Source organism: Leptodactylus fuscus, chromosome 5 (genome assembly GCF_031893055.1).
Source record: "Leptodactylus fuscus isolate aLepFus1 chromosome 5, aLepFus1.hap2, whole genome shotgun sequence".
NCBI lineage: Eukaryota > Metazoa > Chordata > Amphibia > Anura > Leptodactylidae > Leptodactylus > Leptodactylus fuscus.
Genome location: NC_134269.1, coordinates 35673529 through 35695115, shown reverse-complemented (window position 1 = coordinate 35695115; position 21587 = coordinate 35673529). Strand labels below are relative to the sequence as shown.

At 44.1% G+C, this 21587-nt stretch overlaps 2 protein-coding genes across 4 annotated transcripts; one reads left to right on the top strand and one right to left on the bottom strand.

Annotated features, from left to right (window-relative positions):
• Positions 1-364: 364 nt before the first annotated feature.
• CIAO1 (cytosolic iron-sulfur assembly component 1) lies at positions 365-6920 on the bottom strand. Of its 3 annotated transcripts, none has more exons than XM_075272895.1 (8): positions 6844-6920; positions 5005-5154; positions 4456-4604; positions 4255-4366; positions 3747-3835; positions 2437-2638; positions 1609-1684; positions 365-877 (listed from the first exon to the last, which is right to left on the bottom strand). In XM_075272895.1, the coding sequence occupies exons 1-8, from the start codon at positions 6905-6907 to the stop codon at positions 643-645; spliced, it is 1077 nt and encodes a 358-aa protein (XP_075128996.1). In that variant the 5' UTR covers positions 6908-6920; the 3' UTR covers positions 365-642. The 3 variants fall into 3 exon arrangements, with proteins under 3 accessions (XP_075128996.1, XP_075128998.1, XP_075128997.1); XM_075272897.1 differs by having other exon boundaries at positions 6875-6913; XM_075272896.1 differs by lacking the exon at positions 6844-6920 and adding an exon at positions 6532-6551.
• A 208-nt stretch (positions 6921-7128) lies between these two features.
• Positions 7129-21333, top strand: TMEM127 (transmembrane protein 127). Its single transcript, XM_075272894.1, has 4 exons — positions 7129-7206; positions 13320-13583; positions 14034-14198; positions 15211-21333. Exons 2-4 carry the CDS (start codon positions 13340-13342, stop codon positions 15513-15515), a joined length of 714 nt encoding a protein of 237 aa, XP_075128995.1. The 5' UTR covers positions 7129-7206; positions 13320-13339; the 3' UTR covers positions 15516-21333.
• The last annotated feature ends 254 nt before the right edge of the window (positions 21334-21587 follow it).

Sequence of the window (21587 nt, the reverse complement as noted above, 5' to 3'; positions counted from 1 at the left end):
TCAGGTTCTTAGTATACATTTGGATGAAGGTTTATAAGCCCACTGGACACTTCATGGCGATCTCTGTATAGCAGCTCCTTCTACCAGATTTTAAAGTCTATAATGAAAAGTTGGAGTCACATTGGTTCCTTTTTTTGTGGTAGGTTTACCATAGACTTCTCAACAGAACTTAAAAAAAAAACCAGAAATAGACTCTGAGAAATGTTGAAACAAATTGCATGTGTGAATAAGCCCTGAATGACCATGTCTAGCTCTACTACTCTACTTCAGGCTTTGGTTTAGCACCAAAATGTATTACATGGGCCTAAAGGTGTCAAAAGGTTAACCCCCATCTACCAAGCTTCTAAGGTGTGTGCGGACTCCGTATCTTTCAGCAATCCTTTATTTTAGAATTGCACATTCATAAAATAACTACAATCAAACACAGATCAGTAAGGACGCGATGCTGCGCTCTATGGCAGTAAGTGGTGACCACGCTCTACACGCCAGAGATATCCCAATGCGTTACGTTGCCTCCATAAGTAATAAAGGCTGAGCAGACAATCTGGTAGACACATGAAATGACCGGCATTTTACACTTCTCCTTTGGGTTAGGAGCCATTCAGGAGTCATTATATGGATTTTAGGGAATCGGTTTATAAGTTACTCTGGGCGCTGGTACTGCCAAAAGGCCATTTCCCCATCATCACTGCAGGTAGCCAAAAGACCCGGTTCTTTAGGGTGCCATGCCACACAGTTGACATCTTGGGAGTGGGCTCGGGGCACATGGGCTGTCAGAGAAAACGTCGGCTGTAAAGCATCAGAGCCGGCATCTTCTTCAAAAATCCTGATGGCGTCATCTCCACAGGCTGTAGCAATGGAACCTGTCAGATGGCTCCTATGGGGAAAAGGGTGATAGAAAGTATGTTAGCGCTACAGTTCATTCAAATGGATGAAGTACCTATAGCTCTTATACAGTATATAACCCCCCCCCCCCCCTCAGGTTAAAGGGGCTGTCCCATTACAGACATCTATGCCCTATCCATAGAATGGAGAACAGGGTGTCATCATACAGCCCACTGCCATATTCCAATGCTTTTTGCCTATTTACACTCAGTACAAGTAGGGGCAACAGAACAGCACTGGACCCAGAGGTGCAACTATAGACGGTGCAGAGGAAGCAATCACTACCAGGCCCTGGAGCCTCAGGGGGCCCAAAGGCTTATTTACCATATAAGAAAACAACAGTATTATAGCTAGCACATGGTAATTGGGGGCCACATAACCAATTTTGCATTGGGGTCGAGGAAACTTCCAGTTAGTCCCCCCACACACATCTATAATTTTATATGCAAGTGTGGACCCGTACATTTCTACACATAGATTGTGGACATGTATCCTGAACGTAGAAGGGGTGTGCACATTATAAAGCATGTCCTATACTTGTCTGCATTTGCAGCACAGACCATTGTAGGGAATTATACAAGATTCATGATTGCGGATGATAAACTGATGCAACGGGGACATGTATATGTGTGGACTGCGGATCCGTATTTGCGGACTGAAAACCACTACAGTCATACATGTAGCCTTACACCTCTGGCCGCACTCAAGTGTCCTAATACTTACCAGTTGACGTCATAGATGGTCCTGGCGTGGTACCCGCTCAGCGTACAGACACACTTCCAGGTGGGATCTTTTTTACCTAAATAAAAATAACTGTTAAAGGAAACTGGAGAGATTCAGAGATGCCCAATATAAGGATCTCCTAAAGCTGGCCATATGTCTTACTCAGTAATACAAGTCTATTTTCACTCACCGCTATTCCTTTCAACCCCCCACTACACATGTACACTGAGCCCAGCCAAGCGTGCGAGTGTTTCAATAGGGAGAACTGAATACGCTGATACCAATGGCTTATTTGGTGTGCTAACAAAGGTGAGGGATTGTTGAAATCCAACATGTTTCTACATCCTGTCCCAACATTTGATGTCAGGGAAGTGAAGGGACACCCCGATACACCTTGGCTCAGGGGGTGATGTGAAACTACAACTCCCAGCAGGTTTCATTTACTGCTATGGAAGTTCCAAAATGCATACTGGGAGTTATAGTCACAATAGCTGGAGTAGATTACATGTCCAGCTGGTCCTGCCGATGTTTGTTTAATGTGAATAGACCTTAAGGAGACATTTCCTGTTCTTCGCTGCTTATTCCTCGAGCAATTTACATGCTGTAGAAAGAAATCTCATTCTACCAGGGTTAGTGGCCATTTTGCCTAACGTTGGTAAAGCACCTTAGATGGGTATCACCCAACTACCATTCATAGTTCTATGAGAAGAAGGGACTACATATATAGGTAACACTAATGGAGCACGGCGCCTCCCTGGTGACCTCAGCATTACACAACCATACTTGTTTTATCTGTATCCACTAGCCTGTCCCAGTGAATGTCATTACCTTGCTCTTCTCCAGACTTTATCTGTCTCCAGATCCTCAGTGTCTTATCGTCACTGCAGGTGGCTAGCTGCTCCCCACTCTGGTCAAAAGATAAGCTCCATACAGTGGATGTGTGACCCTCCAGAGTAGCGCAGCACACCCAGTCATCCTCTTCTTCACGGTACAACTTCACGGTGTCGTCATAGCTGGCTGAGGCCAATAACTAGACATAGAGGCGCAATTACAAAACATGAAGACATGAGGGTGAAGACAACATATCAGTCCAGTGCAAAACATCCCAAACTATCCCGCTTACATAGTAGTTATGGTTATTCTCTGAGATTATAAATAGTGTGCCCTTAGCTTATTTCTTATTTCTTATGGTAGAGTTGGAAGGGACCTCAAGGGCCATCGGGTCCAACCCCCTGCGAGTGCAGGTTTTCCTAAATCATCCCAGCTATATGTTTATCCAGATTCCGCTTGAAGATTTCCATTGATGGAGCGCCCACCACCTCCCGTGGCAGCCTATTCCACTCTCTCACTACCCTCACTGTCAGAAAGTTTTTCCTAATGTCTAATCTGTATCTCTTTCCCTTTAGTTTCATCCCATTGCTTCTTGTACTTCCTTGTGCTAATGAGAATAGGGTAGATCCCTCTGCACTGTGACTACCTTTCAGATATTTGTAGACTGCTATTAAATCTCCCCTCAGCCTTCTCTTCTGCAAACTAAACAATCCCAATTCTTTTAGCCGCTCCTCATAGGACATGGTTTGCAGACCTTCCACCATTTTGGTTGCTCTTCTCTGGACTTGCTCCAATATATCGATGTCTTTCTTGAATTGAGGCGCCCAGAACTGTACACAGTATTCCAGGTGTGGTCTGACCAGGGAAGAGTACAGCGGAATAATGACCTCTCTTGATCTAGATTCAATGCTTGTCTTAATACATCCCAGAATTTTATTAGCCTTTTTTGCAGCAGCACCGCACTGTTGGCTCCTGTTGAATTTGTGATCTACTATTATGCCCAAGTCCTTTTCCCCTATGCTATCACTTAGTTCTATTCCTCCCATACTATATATGTTTTTTACATTTCTGTTACCCAGATATAGAACTTTGCATTTGTCCCTATTAAATACCATTTTGTTCGCCTCAGCCCATTGTTCCAGTGTGTCTAAGTCCTTTTGAATACACTCTCTCTCCTCTCTAGTGTTGGCTATTCCTCCTATCTTCGTATCAGCTATAGAAGAATTATGTGTATACGTGGCCATAGACATTACACCAATATCAGATGACATGACAGCAGATGTTGATGAACCCTAGTCATTACTCACCTCTTGGTTCGGGTGCCATACTACATGCTTCACGTCCTGCGTGTGTGAGTTTAGTACACTGACACACTCATATTCCTCCTCTTCATCAACTGCAATAAACGGAAGATACAAAATATACAACATACGCTTAATGGTCAGGTACGTTGTTACATTGTACAAATAATAATAATACATGTATCAAAAAATCCGAAAATGTGGTCGATCCTAAACCAGGAAAAATGGCCGGTCCTGATGGCTAACGTTACTGAGGAAGGGCGTGCGCCTGTGACTACTGGAAAGCGATATGAAGGGCATTGTGTTTCAGACAGATGGAGAGGAGTTCTTTTCAATTTCTCCACTACTACTTTCTAACCTACTAAATGTGTGTACAGGTACAAGGGACTGCACAAGGTTCGGAGGTCATCTATACCCAGTTAGGACTTGGAGGTCTAATGGCTAAACTGTTCATTTTGGGAGTCACTTGGGCAATAATAATACTGGTCGCACAGGCGTCTGTCAGCAAGCTCACCTTCCCAAACCCAGACACTCTTGTCACGGCTACATGTTGCCAGGAGACTTCCAGAAGGTGCCCAGGCCACAGACTTCACCTCGTTCTCATGTCCTTCGAGGGTGGTGATACACTGAAAAAGAGAATATATCTTTATGATCTAAGAAAATCAGCCCAATTCCTTATTCAGGTTTTAGATGCTTATCCTAAATGTCCCTGTACCTCAAAGTCATTGTTCTTCTTCATCCAGATGCAAGTGGTGGCATCAAAACTGGCAGAGGCCAAGTAGTTACCACAGGGTGACCATGCTACTTTACGGACCGTGCGCTGGTGCCCCTCTCCAAGGACTGACTTGCATACCCAGTTATCCCCTGCAAGAGCAAGAAACGATTATAATGACACAAAAGGTACAAAACTTATCCGATACTGTTCACCAGTGTTATCTCTGGCCACAGCAGGATAGGCGTATTCACAGCCATAACTATAGTTAGGGAGAAGAGATCCGTGGTTATCTGTGTGTACAGAAACAGCGTCACTCCATGCCCAAGGCCTATGTCTGATATTGCAACTCAAGTCCATGCACTTGTTCAGAGCTGATGTAATCATGGACGACAGTGGTGCCGTCTCTAGAGAACCTTCTTCAGCGAACAAAATTTATTCTTCGCATTTGATCCATATTCATTTTTTCCAAATATGGATATTAATGTAAATGAGACCTGACTGATGGCATATACGGTCAATGAGTAGTATAGCAGCCACAAGAGTACGTACCTTCCTTTCCCCAAATCCGTATGGTTTTATCTCCTCCACAAGATGCCAAGAGAGTACCAGTAGGGTTCCATGCCAGGAACCAGCAGCGGGAGTCGGGGTGAGCGCTAACTCTATTCAGCAGGGTCAGCGAGTCCTTCATCCTGGTCGTTTCTGTGGAAGAAAGTGAGAAAAGGAACATCAGCACCTTCAGATCCATATACAGGCACCTGCACTAGAAGAAGGTCACCACATAACATCTCTTCCATCAGAGGGACCTTTGACAGGACCTGCCATTGTTGTAGACATGAGGCAATTCTAATAGATGAAGTGTTGTACTAGTATATACTCTGATAGTGAAGATCACACATGACAGCCCCTGAGTGCAGCGACATCACTGAGTTTACGGCCATTGCCCCAACTAGACAACTCCCTCCTCAAAATAAAGTAGGCTGGGAAATGGGCCGAGGGAAACCGCACACAGCCAATGAAACAGTGTGACCTCACCCTTACTCATTGGGGAAGGATCTCACAGCGTCTCACAGGGTCTTTACAGTCGGTGACACCAGCTTAAAGTCAACTTTGCAGCAACAGTAAAGCACCACCACTGCACAATATAACAGCACCTGAGCTATTCTGTGCGACCCCAGCTGTCAGACCCCTACCAACCTCAGATTGACTCCTTTACTGACTTATTCAAAATTATTATATAGGACTGACTACCCTCAGTTTGGTGAGTATATAAGTTTGTCCTACACTCTTTCAGCTTGGTCCCTGCAACGGGGGACTTTACTGTATGGAGGTGAAATGTGTCTGTGCCTACAGTCCATGCACTGGTTATGAAATTCACCATTCAGCCATATTTACTGGTGTATTGTGAATTTCTCTGACTAATCTTCTTTTGCCCACACATTCCTTACTGTGCACCTTACCAGTACAGGTAACCCTAGACCTGGCCTATAAATGCCCTTCACCCCTATTTGCACTATTCTATAAGGCTGGATTCACGTCTGCGTCTCCTGCAAATAGGACTTTTCTCTCTGCCGGTTTCAGTATAAAACCGGTGAAAATCCAGCAGTCCCCATTACAGTCTATGGGACAGGGTCTCTGTCTTTTGGGTCCTCAGGTGGACCCAAACGCTACTGTGAACCTAGTGTAATAATGGCTGATCATGGCACAGGATCCCAATCCTATAGATAGGGGAGAAATCATTTTCATGGCATAACCCCTGTAATAATGGCCATATGAGGCTGATCTGCAGTAGCTAGCCCAGTGCATTGTATTCTGATGATCGGGGAGAGGACGACATTCGGTGGGTCGGTTCTCCACAATGGAATATTGATGGTTGATTCTGCTCCAGAGGGAGACCCACTAATCTGTACCCCCACCATGGCACCTGAGGGGTTAAACAGCCACTGTCGGCCCCAGCGCCACACCATACACTTACAATGCTGAGCAGGAACAACGCCCCACTAGTAAGGCAACAATATGGCGTGGAGCGGGATGAGGATAATGGAGCGCTACAACATGAATGACCCATCAGAAACTCACCAATGAGTGTCCGACCTCCATAGACCCACCAATGAAGGCGCAAAGGAACCACCATATACAGGACGGCGATAAAATCCTGTGTCTGCAGCTACCACTAGGGGGCGCTCACAATAGCCAGACACTATTTATATAAGCAATAGAAAGTACGTAGAAAGCTCCCCCTAGTGGTAAATGGTTCTCATAGCCGAAGACTTTGGGCTCACCGGGAACATGGGCGAATACGAATCCTTCCCCTGTAACCCTATCCCCGGCCATCCACCCTGAGCTCCCCCATGTCTGACCCCCTGTCACCCCCTCTCATGTCACACTCACCCACTGTTTCCCACGTTACTCGGTCACTCACTTCCTCACTCAGCCGCAATGTATGCCGGGCCATCCGCTGCTCCCTCTCCCGGTCACTTGCAAAACAACACGGCAGACTATTCACTAGAGGTAAAACACAACGTTCCCTCACTGTTCTTCCTTAGACACCATTTTCTGTTAGATAGTTCATCCTTCGTGCCTACACCAGAGACTCCGGAAATATGGCTTCCGCCTCCCACTACGGCAGATGGATGTATAGTAGGGTTATAGCCTCTTGTTTCCGGCATGGTCCGGGGCCGGTGACGCAGGGAGGAGGCGGAAGTCAGCTGTGGTTATAACCGAGCTACGGGGAGAAGAGCTCCGGTGGCTGTGGTCAGTAATACCGGGGTAGTAGGTAGCGAGAGAGGGGGGACTATGAGGGGGGCTGGATTGGGGTTTGTATGGATTGGGGGCAGACGGGGAGACCCTCTGAGCAGCCTGATCCTATACTGACAATAGGTCGGTGACATCATATATGGGACTCCTATAGCTGTTATGTATACACCTCCTGCTCCTAGACTGGCCCATATATATAGGTATACAGCTTCCAGACATGGCTGTGGTTATAGACAGGCGATAGTTCAGGTAAAATGACTGTGATCGGCGCCGGTATCGAGAATCTGCGCCATTGTGGTGACAAAGCCATTAAATCCCACAAATATAGCAGCTACAAAGTCTATCCGTGTGCTGGTGACAAACGCCATCGCCAAAATAATAGGCTCGGATCTTACCATGTCCTGTGTCACAGACGTATCTACAAAGAGCAATAATTGGCTTAGATTATACCATGTCCTGTATCATAGACGTATCTAAACCCATCAATAATATAGATTTCTCTATGTCCAGTATCACCGTCGTATCTACACTGGCCAATAATATGTAATAAATGTAGATTGTGAGCTGCATATTGGGATCACAATGTACTTTTTCCCCTATCAGTCTTTGTAGAATGGGAGGAAATCCACACAAACACGGGGAGAACATACAAACTCCTTGCAGATGTTGTTCCTGGCAGGATTTGAACCCAGGACTCCAGCGCTGCAAGGCTGCAGTGCTAACCACTGAGCCACCGTGTTGCCTCTTATGCTTAGATTTTTCCATGTCCAGTATCACAGTCGCATCTACAGTGACTAATAATAGGCTCAGATATCCTCTGATCGAGAAGGCAGACGTATCTATACTGACTATTAAACGACTTTCCCAAATCAGACGTCACCAATAAAGGGCTCAGATCTTCCCATGTCCGGTACCACAGACGTATCTGTTCTTTGTTCAGTATCTCAGTATTGTTCAGGTCTTCTGTGTTCAGTATCTCAGCCGTATCCACACTGATCACATTTCCTATGACCCGTATCGCAGAGATATTCGCACTGGCCATTTATAGGCTGACGATGTATCTACACTTACCGATTATTGGTACAATTGTTAATAGTAAAGGATCTGATATTCTAATAAGTCAGACTGTCTATCTAAGGATATGTGCACACATGGCAGACTTTGTTACAAAAGCAGAAGTTTCATTCTTGGCAAGTAGATGGATTGCTCCTTTTTCTTTATAATATCTTAAAGACAACCTCTAATGCCGCGTTCACATCCTGAAGGGATCTTCAGCTTTTCTTGAATCTGAAATGGCAGATGTCCGATTACTGTGCTGTGACTATAACGATCTGTGCGCCTGTGTGTCCATCACGTGACCATGGACTGTACATCACGTGACCATGGACTGTACATCACGTGACCATGGACTGTACATCACATGACTGTGGATAAGGTTTGAGTGCCCCAAATCGCACTGCTGTAAATCCACCCATGCCCACATTTATTAATAATAAACCTTTATACTTACCTAGAGAGGAGTCTGTTGCGTTTCATCGGACTCCTCTCTGGTGCTCCTGGCGCCTGCGCAGTTCATCGGTAAAGCTGAGGACGTACACCGGCATGGTACGGTACAGGGCATGTCCACTGATAACGCTATATACTCCTCTGGCTTCAGTGAAGAACAGTATCTACGTGAGGAGTACAAAGGCAGGGGGGATATAAAGATTTTTTACTTTTATTGCGGGCATGGATGGCTTTATAACCTTTATAATAACATGGCTATCTGGGACACTAAACCTCCCAGTCTATAAGGGCCTGTGGGTGATTTTGTGTCCCAAATACCTCCCAACAATGGATGCAGACAGAGCCCCCTCCATCTGGTGTCCGTCTGCATTCATCCCCATGTGAAAAAAAAACATGTTTTTTTTATTATTCTGGACAGAAATTGTCTGTCATGTTGTTTACATTGTAGTGGATGGACATGGAGGAGGTTCCATCTGTGTCTGTCATTCTATTGCCATTACTGTCCGTTGTTCTCATCCTATGTTGATTAACAGCATGTAACTTTGGTAACAATAACTGTAGTTTGTCTATGCCCTTACCCCTTGTTCACATCTGCTTTGGTATTCCATTCAGGGGAGTCCGCATGGACACTGTCCAGGAAAAGCACACGGACCCCACAGACTATAATGGGGTCCGTGTGCTCGCCGCGCTCTGCCCGCACGAATCATGCAGATAGGAAAGTAGATTGTGCAGTGCTTTCCTGTCCGCATGTTCTGTGCAGAGATCTGGCAGACAGCACACGGACCCCATTATAGTCTATGGGGATCCGTGTGCTTTTACTGGACAGCACCTGCAATTGCGTTTGGTATTCCGTTCGGGGTGAAACCCCATACGGACTACAAACATAGATGTGAACCAAACCTTAGAGCTCATGCATATGGCCAAGTGTTTGTCCCATTTCAGTGGAATGTAGTCCGGTGACACTGACAAGGACATCCAAGTGTCTATGGGGGCTGTGGATCCGTTCCGATGACACAGATGATTATAGAGCAGGTTCTGTACTTCTCCGTGTCATCGGAACAGAATGGATCTGAAGTCCCCATAGAAATGAATACATAACAGAATGTACTCCTCGTGTTACCCGAGTACATTACACTGCAATCTCTGTTTGTACATGATGCCTTAGCGGTATAAGCCCAGGCGCATGTACAGGTTCAGTAAAAGCCTTATGCAAGGTTCACCCGTTGTTCGGGTTTGTCAGAGGACTCAAATAACAGAGAGGCGGACTGCTAAAACAGTGCACCACACAGATTCTGACCGACCCCATGGACTATAGAGTAAAGTAGCTTAAATTAGAGTAATAAGGACAGTGATACAAAATGAACAAGTCTGAATAATGGGAATCATTACACTCAGGGACGTCATATGGGCGCAGAAATGCTTCTGTGTTACTGTTACATGCAACTGGCTGAAGACTGCTTTACAATGTGTTGTCCCCTTTGCTCCAGTCTGGCAGGAGTTCCTGGATATTTCACACCCCGCTCATTCCTGACATTGTCTTCAAGTCTCTTCCTCTTTGCTAAGGCCGGAGCCTACAATAGAGCCCCAGGAGCGTGCCATAAAGGGCTGCGGGCTATGTATTGTATCCTCTCCAAAAGGATCTAGGGTTCGGGGGATATTGTCACTCCTTAGGGAGAGACCACCATATAGGTGTGTGGAGACTTGTTAAGCCTTTAGCACTCCACTTTGCAAGGAACTATGGGAAGAATATGCAAATCTGCCTTCCATGATGTACTTAGGAAGACAGTTGCTGCCTCATTGTTGCAAACCAATAGAGGGCGCTCACTGGAATGTGCAAGCCTGTCTTAAGACAGGATTCCAGTGAAATAACCCAATAATGGCTGCTCCCTTTAGCCTCATGCCCGACCTTCCAAGAGGCCTTTGTTTAGCAATGACGCTGGGATTATTACCAGGTATAGTCTCTCAATCGAGGACAGCTGTTTCGATCTGGTTGGATCTCATCAGCCCGATGTAGAGAGGACTATAACCTGGTGGAGGTGAGAGGCTTAGACAGGGTTCGGGGGATATTGTCACTCCTTAGGGAGAGACCACCATATAGGTGTGTGGATCTATTCACACATGGAAGATTTGTCACATCTCCAGTCACCCATTCACATGTATTGAGCTGATTTTCAGTTTGCCTTGTGTGAATACACTCCAAGGGCCGCTTAGTCTATTTTGTATGTTGTTCCAAGTATAAGGCCTCAACTGCATGAGTAATACACTAGCATAGTCTGTACCAATGCACCAACTGGACCAATGTAGAATATTAATGGTGCACAAGGTGCAGAGTGCTGTGCTTGCGTATTTTTCATGCAGTCACGTCGATCTAGCTCTATAAGTGGAGCAATAGTGAACTAGAACAGAACATTTCCATCCGTATTTCATGCTACTTAGAAATGTGGAATAGTCGAGCAAATTCTTGTGTGAAGATGCTGTGCAAATCTGCAGGAGAGATCCAAGGGTGCTTATCCTTACTGTCTGCTTTTTCTATATGACATACTGCATAAAACTGAGAGCAACAGACCCCACAGATCAGGAGGTGAGGGTACGACTGCGCTCTAGTAAGGCTACATTCACACCGCAGCAGCCTGTACTCACAGTGGGGTGTACACCCTAGTGTAATCCGTTTTCACAGATCTCTTATAGACATGAAACTATTGAAGGATCCATGAAATTGTCCTGAGAAATATCATGTTCTGTTTCTGTATCATACTCTTAAAGGGTTCCAACCATGGGATACCCTTTTTTCTGATAAGTAGGCCTATTCATTATAGAATAAAATATAAAGTTATCACCCTCATCCACAAGGCTCTCCATAATTCCGCACCTCCCTACATTTCCTCCCTCATCTCTGTCTACCGCCCAATCCGTGCTCTCCGCTCACTCAATGACCTAACACTTACATCCTCTATTATCAGAACCTCCCACGCTCGTATACAAGACTTCTCCCGAGCTGCACCACTTCTCTGGAATGCTCTACCCCGGACAATCAGATTAACTCCCAATTTCTACAGTTTCAAGCGCAAACTAAGGCTGGTCTTACACAACCATATTGAATGTATGGTCCGCAAGTAGCTGATCCGCAGATGTCCGTGTCCTGCCGCACTCGCCCATAGAGTTCTATGGGCGATTCCATGCAGTGCCACAATTCACGGCCATTACGGACATGTCCTATAAATTGTGGACCACGGTTGCGGCCCAGCCAAACCACGGATAAAATATCCAGTGGTGTAAGAGGCCACATTGAATATAATGTGCCCGCAAATGGTCCGCAATTGAAATCCCTCAATTGCGGACCATTTGCGGATTTACATTACGGCTGTGTAAGACCAGCCTAAAGACGCATCTTTTCAGACAGGCCCACCACATTTCCTAATGTAAACCCTTCAGTACTATAAATAGAATCCCCAAAATGTAACCCTCCTCTGTCCCTGCTCCCACATTACCCCACATGATATGAGGCCATCTCAGGATAACTTTATATGTCCAAGCTCCATCCACATGTTACAGGACACGACTGGTGACGGCTCATACAGTTTTATGTTTGTGTAATGACAGTCACCTCTATTACAGAATTGTCTGAATACTGTATAAGCAATGCCGCCCCTGCTACCTCGTGTCACCCCCTCTACCTCATAGATTGTAAGCTCTTGTGTCAGGACCCTCAGTCCCATTGTGTGAAATGACGTTCTTTGTTATGTATCTTTCTGTCTGTATTTGAACCCTACAAATTGTGCAGCGCTGCGGAATATGTTGGTGCTATATAAATAAAATGTATTATTTATATATTATCTAATGATAGGATCTCTTTAATGTAGATATCTGCATTTAAAATATGGCGCAGGGCCTCTGCTGTGTAAAATAGTGGTGCAAGCGCCATATCCGCCTGGTCTGTGCTACATTACAGGGTGGAGACCTGGTGCTAATGCCCATAGTCAGAGTCTTCTAGGTTCACACTAGCGTTGTGCTGTCTATTGATCTTGTCCGTCAGAGGACCAGAACAATGGACAGGTGTACAGCTAAAACAGCGGACATGTACAGAGTCCAGTGTACTTCGTTGACTATAATGGGGTCCATTGGCTATCTGTTGTTTTTAAGCTGAAGGGATAAAAAAAGTTATAATGGAAATCTAGACCTTATGGTGCAGGGACGTCCAACTGATTTACATGGGGCGCAGCCTCTTCACAAATCTCTCTTTCCCTGTGCCAGCCATATATAACAATGGCATATGATGTGCCAGTCTTAATACATTTGCCCCATACAGGTTTTTTTTTACATCTTTGGCCGCCTAGAGACATTCTTACAAATGATGTCAGTGTGGGAGGAAACCATATAAACTATATGTAGATGTTCTCCTTGGTCAGATTTGAACCCTGGGCCCCAGTGTTACTAACCACTGAGCCAGTCTGCTGCCCATCAATGGAAACACCTCAAAAAGTTCAATTCCAGTAAAGAATATTCTGCTTTGTGCTTTAAAGGGGTTTTCTGGGCAAAGTGTCTATGGGGACCCTAGTGTTTCGTGCTATGTAACTTCCTAACCCCTCTTTTTTTTCTGACTATAGACTGAATCCAGCACCCTGAGATGTTTGCTCCCGGCGGGTCCGGAGGTTCTTCAATGCCACGCAGAAGAGGTCACGGGGCTCACTCCCTGCCCAAGCAGCCAGAAAGAAGCCTGGCATCAGCCCTGCCTGGTGCATTATCCATCACAGCCCTGTGCACTGCCCTGGCAGAACCAGCATGGCTACATATCCATGGGGGGACCTGCAAACGTCAGGAGCTGGGGGTGGCAGATGTTCTGGGTACTGAGGATCCGGAGCTACTGACAAGTAAGTGGTGGTGGATACTCTTGTAAAATAAATCCACTTTGCTTATATAGCACACAGACCAAACAGCTGATCTGCACAGGGGCCCCTTACCAATCAGATATTTATGGCCTATACTAAGGTTAGGCTATAAGTACAAAAGAATCATGGACATCCCCTTTAATACATAACCTTCATTCATCTCTTTTTCTGGATGGGGCAGACATCATCAGGTGTGACATCATCAGGTGTGACATCATCACGTATGACTAGCCACTTTTTCAGGTAGGCCTGGCTAATATATAATGACAGGTGTCACCTCAGTGCCAGACTACCATCACAGGAGTTACCATTCCACGTAATCACCTCATCTCAGGACATGTAAAAAAGTGGACATCCCCTTTAAATTGTGATTCATTAAAGTAACATTCATATTCATATATACGGATAACTAGACATTGTATGTACTTTCAGAGTTCTGTATGAACCATCAGACTATACTCCTCCTCCGTGTCATCGCCGGCTTCTGCTTCCTGGGTATTGCCTGCAGTATGACCGCCTTCTTGCTTGACGTCTTCGGCCCAAAACATCCTGCTCTCAAAATTACAAGGCGCTACGCTTTTGCACACATACTTACAGGTATTTATTCTCACAAATGTCAGCAGTCTGTTTAGCTCATAGTGTACGTCATTGCAACTATTACCTCTGCACCCCCTTATAGCTGCACCCCTAAAATATTGGGCTGGTATCTGGCACAACAGCCACTCAAGGCCACTGAATGCATACATCTAATTTATTGATACGGTGGCCGTATACCCCCGCCCTCCCAATTTATAATATTTTTTATGCTTTTGTTATTGACTTTTATAGAATTTAATATCAAATATCATTAAATAATATAAAAACTAGCTTTATAAAATTTTATATTGTGTTTTTATACTTTTATTACCGAGTAATTTTTCATTTTTTTATTGTGTTTGTTTTGGGTTTTTTTTATTGCAGAGTAATTTATCATTTTTACATTTTTCTTGTTACAAAGAAATTTTTAATTTGACATTTTTCTAATTTCCAAGTAATTTATTGTTTTATATTGTGTTTTTCTGCTTTTAGTGATTTTTCATTTTATATTGTGTTTTTTTTACGTATATTATTTCTGAGTATTTTTTCATTTTATACTGTGTTTTTCTATCGCGGGGTAATTTTTCATTTTATATTTTTGTTGCAAAGTAATTTTTCATATTATATTTTTTAATTACTGAGTAATTTTTCTTTTTATATTGTGTTTTTATGCGTAATTTTTCATTTTATATTGTGTTTTTATGCGTAATTTTTCATTTTATATTGTGTTTTTATGAGTAATTTTTCATTTTATATTGTTTTTATGAGTAATTTTTCTTTTTCTATTGTGTTTTTATGAGTAATTTTTCTTTTTATATTGTGTTTTCTGTGTATATTAGTACTGAGTAGTTTTTCATTTTATATTGTGTTTTTATACTTTTATTACTGAGATAGTTCAAATTTCATATAAACCATATGCATTTTTCTTGGTACAAATTGAACACTAGGTGGCGCTATGATTTTTTTTTACCCAAATTGTGGCACCTTCTAATATATCGCACTTTTTCCTCCCTCCTTGATTTCCATTGTACAGTTTTGCAATGTGCTACAGTTATTGGTTTCTGCTATTGGGCCTCGGAGCTCATCCTCGCACTCCAGCAGCAACACAAACAGTACCACGGCTCACAGGTCTACGTCACCTTTGCTGTTAGCTTCTACTTGGTGGCCGGGGCAGGGGGGGCATCCATCCTCGCCACCGCTGCCAACCTCCTACGCCACTATCCTTCTGAAGAAGAGGAGCAGGCTTTGGAGTTGCTGTCGGAGATGGAAGCTGACTCTTACCCTGCCGAGTATGATGTCATGAATCCTTTCCAGCCCCCGCCTGCTTACACGCCATAACCAGGGCCCTAGGGAGAGGGCCAGCGTCAACCGTAAGACTGTCTCCCTACAACAGATGGAGAACCTGCTGCTCGCATCAAGAGGAGGACATCTTGGCCAGACTGGCATATGTATATGGAGACGGGCTGTTCCATACCCTCCTGCAGCTTGGTCATCCACACAGATTTCACATCTGCTTCCTTTTGCTGTTTGTTATATTTTTGTGATTGTTCACAACCCCCAGAATGCTTTTCCTGTCTATAACCGCTTCACCCCCAGGTCTGCCTCGATACAGGTTGTAATTCGCCACTCTCACAGGTCAGACTTTTGTTAGAATTGGCTACGGCACTGTGTCACGGACACATATGTGGGCATTCTACCATGCTTACAATTGTAAGCTATATATTTCCTATACATTAGCAGTTTTTGAGCCAGTATTTCCCTTGTGTCCCACTTGGAGGGGTTCTACCACAAATTATAGAAGCTGGGTTTTTCCATATCAATGACCTATCCACAGGGTTGATCATCAGTATCTGATCTGTGGGGGTCCGACACCCGGACACCACACAGATCAGATGATCCAAGTGCCAGAAGCTGGAAGCATGTGCAGAAAATCCATCTGGGGCTGGAAATAGGGGATAGCTGTTTGATCACAAGAATGGGAGTCTACCGTCCCCCCATTTAAATGGAGTAACAGTCACTCCATCCAATTCTGTAGGACTGCCGGAGATTGACAAGGACTGTACCCAACTCATCTTTAGAGTAGCTTAGAGCCCCCGTTCTTGTCATCAGTGAGGATCCCAGCAGTTGGACACCCACCATCAGTTTTAACTTGTGGTACAACCCCTTTAAAAACCTCTCCAAAGCTGAGATACATGGAGCTGTTTGAAGAGTTATTACACCAAATATGGCTGACCTGAGTAAGACCATCAATGTATGATGGGTGGGGGATGTAACCTCCACCGATCAGGAAAATGAAGGATCACAGTGCCATATATGAGTGTGGCTGAGTCTGGTACTGCAGCTTACCCACAAGGGCGCCTCACCAAGTAACTCCATGTATCCCAGCTTTCCGGACTGTTTCGAGTGTGACAAGGTTACAAGAGGGATATTGGTGCTTATGGTAGTCACACCTAAACTTTTAGGCCTGTAACACACGTACCAAAGTGAAGCTTGCGATTTGGGAACAGCGGTCTGGATGGGTTCTGAAATTCCGTTTCGGTAGTGGTATATGAAGAGGACGAATAGTCCCAGGTAGCGACCAAGACTGTTTGTCCTGTGAACACAATTGTGACGTCGGAGTGTGTATGAAAAGAAATTAGGGTCACATTTATGAAACTGTGTTAAAAAAAATCTGGTCCCAGCAACCAATCACAATGCAGCTTTCAGAATACAAAATGGAAGCCGCTCTGTAACCGATTGCTAGGAGCAACAAAGTCAGTTCGTCTTGTACACAGGCTCGTAAATTCGTCCCGGTAATATTGGGTTTCTCCTCCATGACATAACGTGCGCCCGTCTCTACAGTGCACACAAAGGCGGCCATTTTGTGGTTGTGTTTAGTATCCGTTTGATGCTACTCTTTGAACTCCACCAACAAAATGGCCGCCTCCTTTGTGAATGAGTGGCACACACGATTTAAGGCATGGGTGATATTTATATACCCTTGGTGTATATAGTCTTTTTAATTGAGTCTAAATATATATATTTTCTTCTGGTTTCCAGGGGCACAATAGGTATTTACCAGGCAGGCACTTGGCTAAGAAATAATGATAATAATGACCAGAGTGTTATATAATATTATTTAAGGACATACCCCAGACGTTATAGAGAATTTACATATTTAAACAGTACAAAATGGAAATTTATTTTTCCATTGCTTCCCTACAGATGACATATTGGCAGATACATTTTTAGCAAAAAAAAAAAGGGCATTCAATTAATAATAATAATAATAACTTCTTTTAATTGTTTTTATTATTGCCTGTCCGATAATTTAACACATAGCTGGCATACCTGGCGTTAAAAAATATATCTACCTTAAAGGGGTTTTCCAGGACTTATATACTGATGGCGTATACTTCGGATAGGTCATCAGTATGGATTGGTAGGGGTGAATGGTACTGAGCTGCAATACCAAGCACAGCCTCTACAACATGTATGGCGCTGTTCTCGGTCTTCAGTGCAGTGATAGTAACTAGAGATGAGCGAATAGTATTCGAAACTGCCGTTTCGAATACCTCGCTCCATAGGAATGAATGGGAGTCGCCGGCACATAACCCCTTGCAGTTCGCCCGCTACCATTCATTCCTATGGGAGCCAGGTATTCGAAACTATGTTTTGAATACTATTCGAATTGACAATAAAAACCCAAACAATGAGGCCTTTACAATCAGGTGATCAGTGGGGTCCCAGATTTCAGACCCCTACCATCACATATTGATGTCCTTTCCCAATATATAAGTCTTGGGGTGCATTCACACGGAGTAACGTGCCGCGTGACCTGGCACGTATACGCCGTGTGAGATTTTGAGCGCTGTATACACTCCCATTGATTTCAATGGGAGTCTGGATTGTATACGCCGCGTTATTTTGCGGCCGCAAAATAACGCGGCATATACAAGACTAACTCCCATTGAAATCAATGGGCGCTCAAAATCTCACACGGCGTATACGTGCCAGGTCACGCGGCACGTTACCCCGTGTGAATGCACCCTTATTAAAAAAAAAAAAAAACCTTAAAAAAATACCTGTAAAAAAAGTTGGAGCAATAATGTTTTAAACATGTTCTCCCATATATATCATGGCTCGAATAAGTAAACCTGGCACCTGGAGAATCTGAAGATAATCGGTCACCACCTATTACACCCTAGTAACCCTGAGATGTGTGGGGACGGGTAATGTGCCCCTTCCCCAAACTGGCTCACATCAGGGGTTATGAAAGGTAGCATGGCTGAAGGGATCGAATGACCAATAGTGACCGGTTATCTTTCTTACTGCTTGACTTTATGTTTTTAGGGTCTTTCTGTTGACTGTTGGTGTTTGTAATTGTGATATCAGTCCACACTGGTATATAGATGAGGCGTTGACGTTAAAGGGTTAATTCGGTGGCCGTCCCTGATCATGAAGGCAGGGTCATGGCTCCTTGTAAAGCTTTGCACATTATGGCGATAATCTTCAGCTGGTTTCTAATGATGCGATATGTGAATATTCCCCCTGTAATTTATTCTGATACTAAATCGCCTTTCTACTAAGGAACATTTCCACCGGAATTACATATATATATATATATATATATATATATATATATATATATATATACACGGGCAGGTATATTCACTAATAAATGGAAGCTCCTAAATTTTAGCTATTTTTGATTAACAACCATCTTAGACAACACTGGGACAATGGCGAATGCTCCCAATAAATTAGGGATCCATCTGCCTCACCTGAAATCTACGTATAAATGATGATAAATCTGGTGGGTTCGAGGGTCCTGCCCCCCCTTTTTAGAAGGGCGCCACTTGCGGCAAATTTTGTTACCGATAAAGTTTTTTACGTCAGACAACTAGCGCAAGGGTATAAAAATCCCCTCCCACTCAGTTTTATGAGGGTCCCGAATGACAGCAAGTGGATGTATAACCAAGCAGGAAACTGGGAAAGTTGTCAGAGCTGTAATTTTAGTCAGAATCGTGGTCAGAGACACGGACGACCATTTTATATCATTGAAACCCCAAGGGATACTGCCTGCGCCTGATCGACCCCACCTCACATTCACTTTTGTGCTGCTGTGTCCGTTCTGACTTTTTCGTCTGGTCGAAAAAATCAAACTTGCAGCTCTTTTTCGTCTGGCAATTTTTAACGCAAACCTGCAAATAAAGACTCCCGCGTAGATGTGAACATGTCCTTGGGGTATGTTGACATGGCAGAATTTTTCTAGCTGAAAAAATCTGCTTCTGCCTGACCAAATTCCACACCAGCCAAATGGAGTTTTCTCCCATTCACTTCTATGAGAGTTATCGGGTGGAATCCACCTGAAAGGCGACCATGACGCTTATTTTTTTTAGAGTTAAAATTCAACATCGGACTCCCATTGAAATCAATGCAGGCTGGTTTTAGGCAGAATTTGGAGCTGATTTTTAAGCGGAATCCACCTCAAATGGAGAGCCAGATTCTACTGTACTGTTATAATGGCGTTTGTCAGGTTCCGTCATGGTCTCTGTCATTTTGACAAGAATAAGGGCTCGTTCGCATGGGGCAAGAGGGGGCGAATTCTGACGGTGAATTCACCTCAGAATCTGCCCCCTCACAATAGAAGTCTATGTAGACCGCTTTTCTCGGTGAGCGGTATGTTCCGGCTCATGGAAAAAAGAAACAAGCTGCCCTTTCTTCAGGCGGATTCTGCAGCTGAGTCAGTCCCGGCGTTCGCCTTGCGACAGCACCCACCGGACTAGGCCCATACGTTTGAGCCTACTGCAGAGCAGGAAGCCGTGACAGTCGCGGCAGGCGCATTTTGGTCCAATTCTGTGGGGCTTCCCGCATCAGAATCGGGACCAAAATACGCCATTCCGTGCCCCTAAAGCTGCATGCAGTAAAATTTCCTATCAGGACTGCTGATGGTAGTGTGAACTGAGCCTAATTTAGTTACATAGTCTGGGAAAGATGGGTGTCAGTTCCTGCGGAGGCCTTAGGATCGTGTCACTGGCCCATGGATGAGTGGCATGGACAGCACATGAGTGGCATCCTTGTGCCACCCGTGCTTCTGCCCATTCATTGAAGCTAGTCAGGACAGGCCAAAAAACATACAAGAATAGGACCTGTCCTGAGTTTTTCTCATACACCAGTTGTGTGTATAGGGCCATAGAAACGAATGGGTCCGTGTGCTAACCGTGAAAAACACGGCGGTGTGCATGAGGCCTTAGTAGTAGTCTCGTATATAGTGTCACACCAGCTTAACCCACTACAGAAATTTTCTGTGTAAAATTTAGGAACGCTGGGTCATAAACCGCTGAGAAAACTTGTTTTGGTTGCCATATTGGCCTATCGAGACAGGCGTATTTATAAAAGTGTCTTAAAGAAAGGCAGCCAATCACAGCACGGCTTTCATTTTTCAATGGTAGAATACAAAGTAAAAGCTGCGTTGTGATTGGCTGTGCTGGGATTTCCTATAGACAGTCTTATAAATGTCCTCTATAGTGAACGTGCAAGGATTCTGGGTCATATCTGGAGGAGACGGAGCAAAGGCTCTTGTGTAGTATGTGTGTATATACCTATATACAGTGAGATGGCACAAAGCTTTATGACAAATAGAATTAGTTGAATGGGTTTTTTATCAGTTTGGCAGGGTTACTTAAATTTACCAGTGTTTTTTTTTTCCATTTTTGGGGGGGTGCTCTCATTCAGACCTATGAAACGGTTGCCCAGTTTACATCCGTCGAGTGTTTCATTGCACTGCACCTTATGCATACTTGAATAGGGGGTACACCGTGAAAAACAGGGTGCATAGAGAAGACGATCTCCCACTATTAGTCACCATGTGTTTTTGGTATGAACACTTTGTAGGCATCTTTGTACATGTTCCAGAATGTCTTTATGTAGAATTGGCTTCTATTTTAGATCTAGCTTATATTTGTGATGTTTATACCGCAGAACACACAACACCACACGATCCGCCATGAATATTACTATTACGTGGACGTTTTCATTTTAGTCTCCGGTTTGAGGAAACTTCCCCTACGGATCTGTTGAATGATACAAATGCTATTGATTTTTTTATATTCATTTCGTTCAGACTGCTCTGTGTGTTTTTTATTTTATAGGAAAATAAAAAAAAAATCTGATATTACTTATGTCATTTGGCTATAAGGTTTCTTCTGGCATCAAGAGGAATGGTCATAGTGTCATGCCTAGATGGATGGCGGTGTATTTACTACAACTTAAGGTGGCCGTAAGGTAACGTTCACATCATATTTTTAGCATCCATTTAGCGGATCCTTGTTATGGATGCAAAAAAACAGATGCAGCAGGTGATCGTATGTTTCTATAAAGTCAATATGTAATGTGAATGAATTAAATGAATAGGAGCCACAGAAGCAA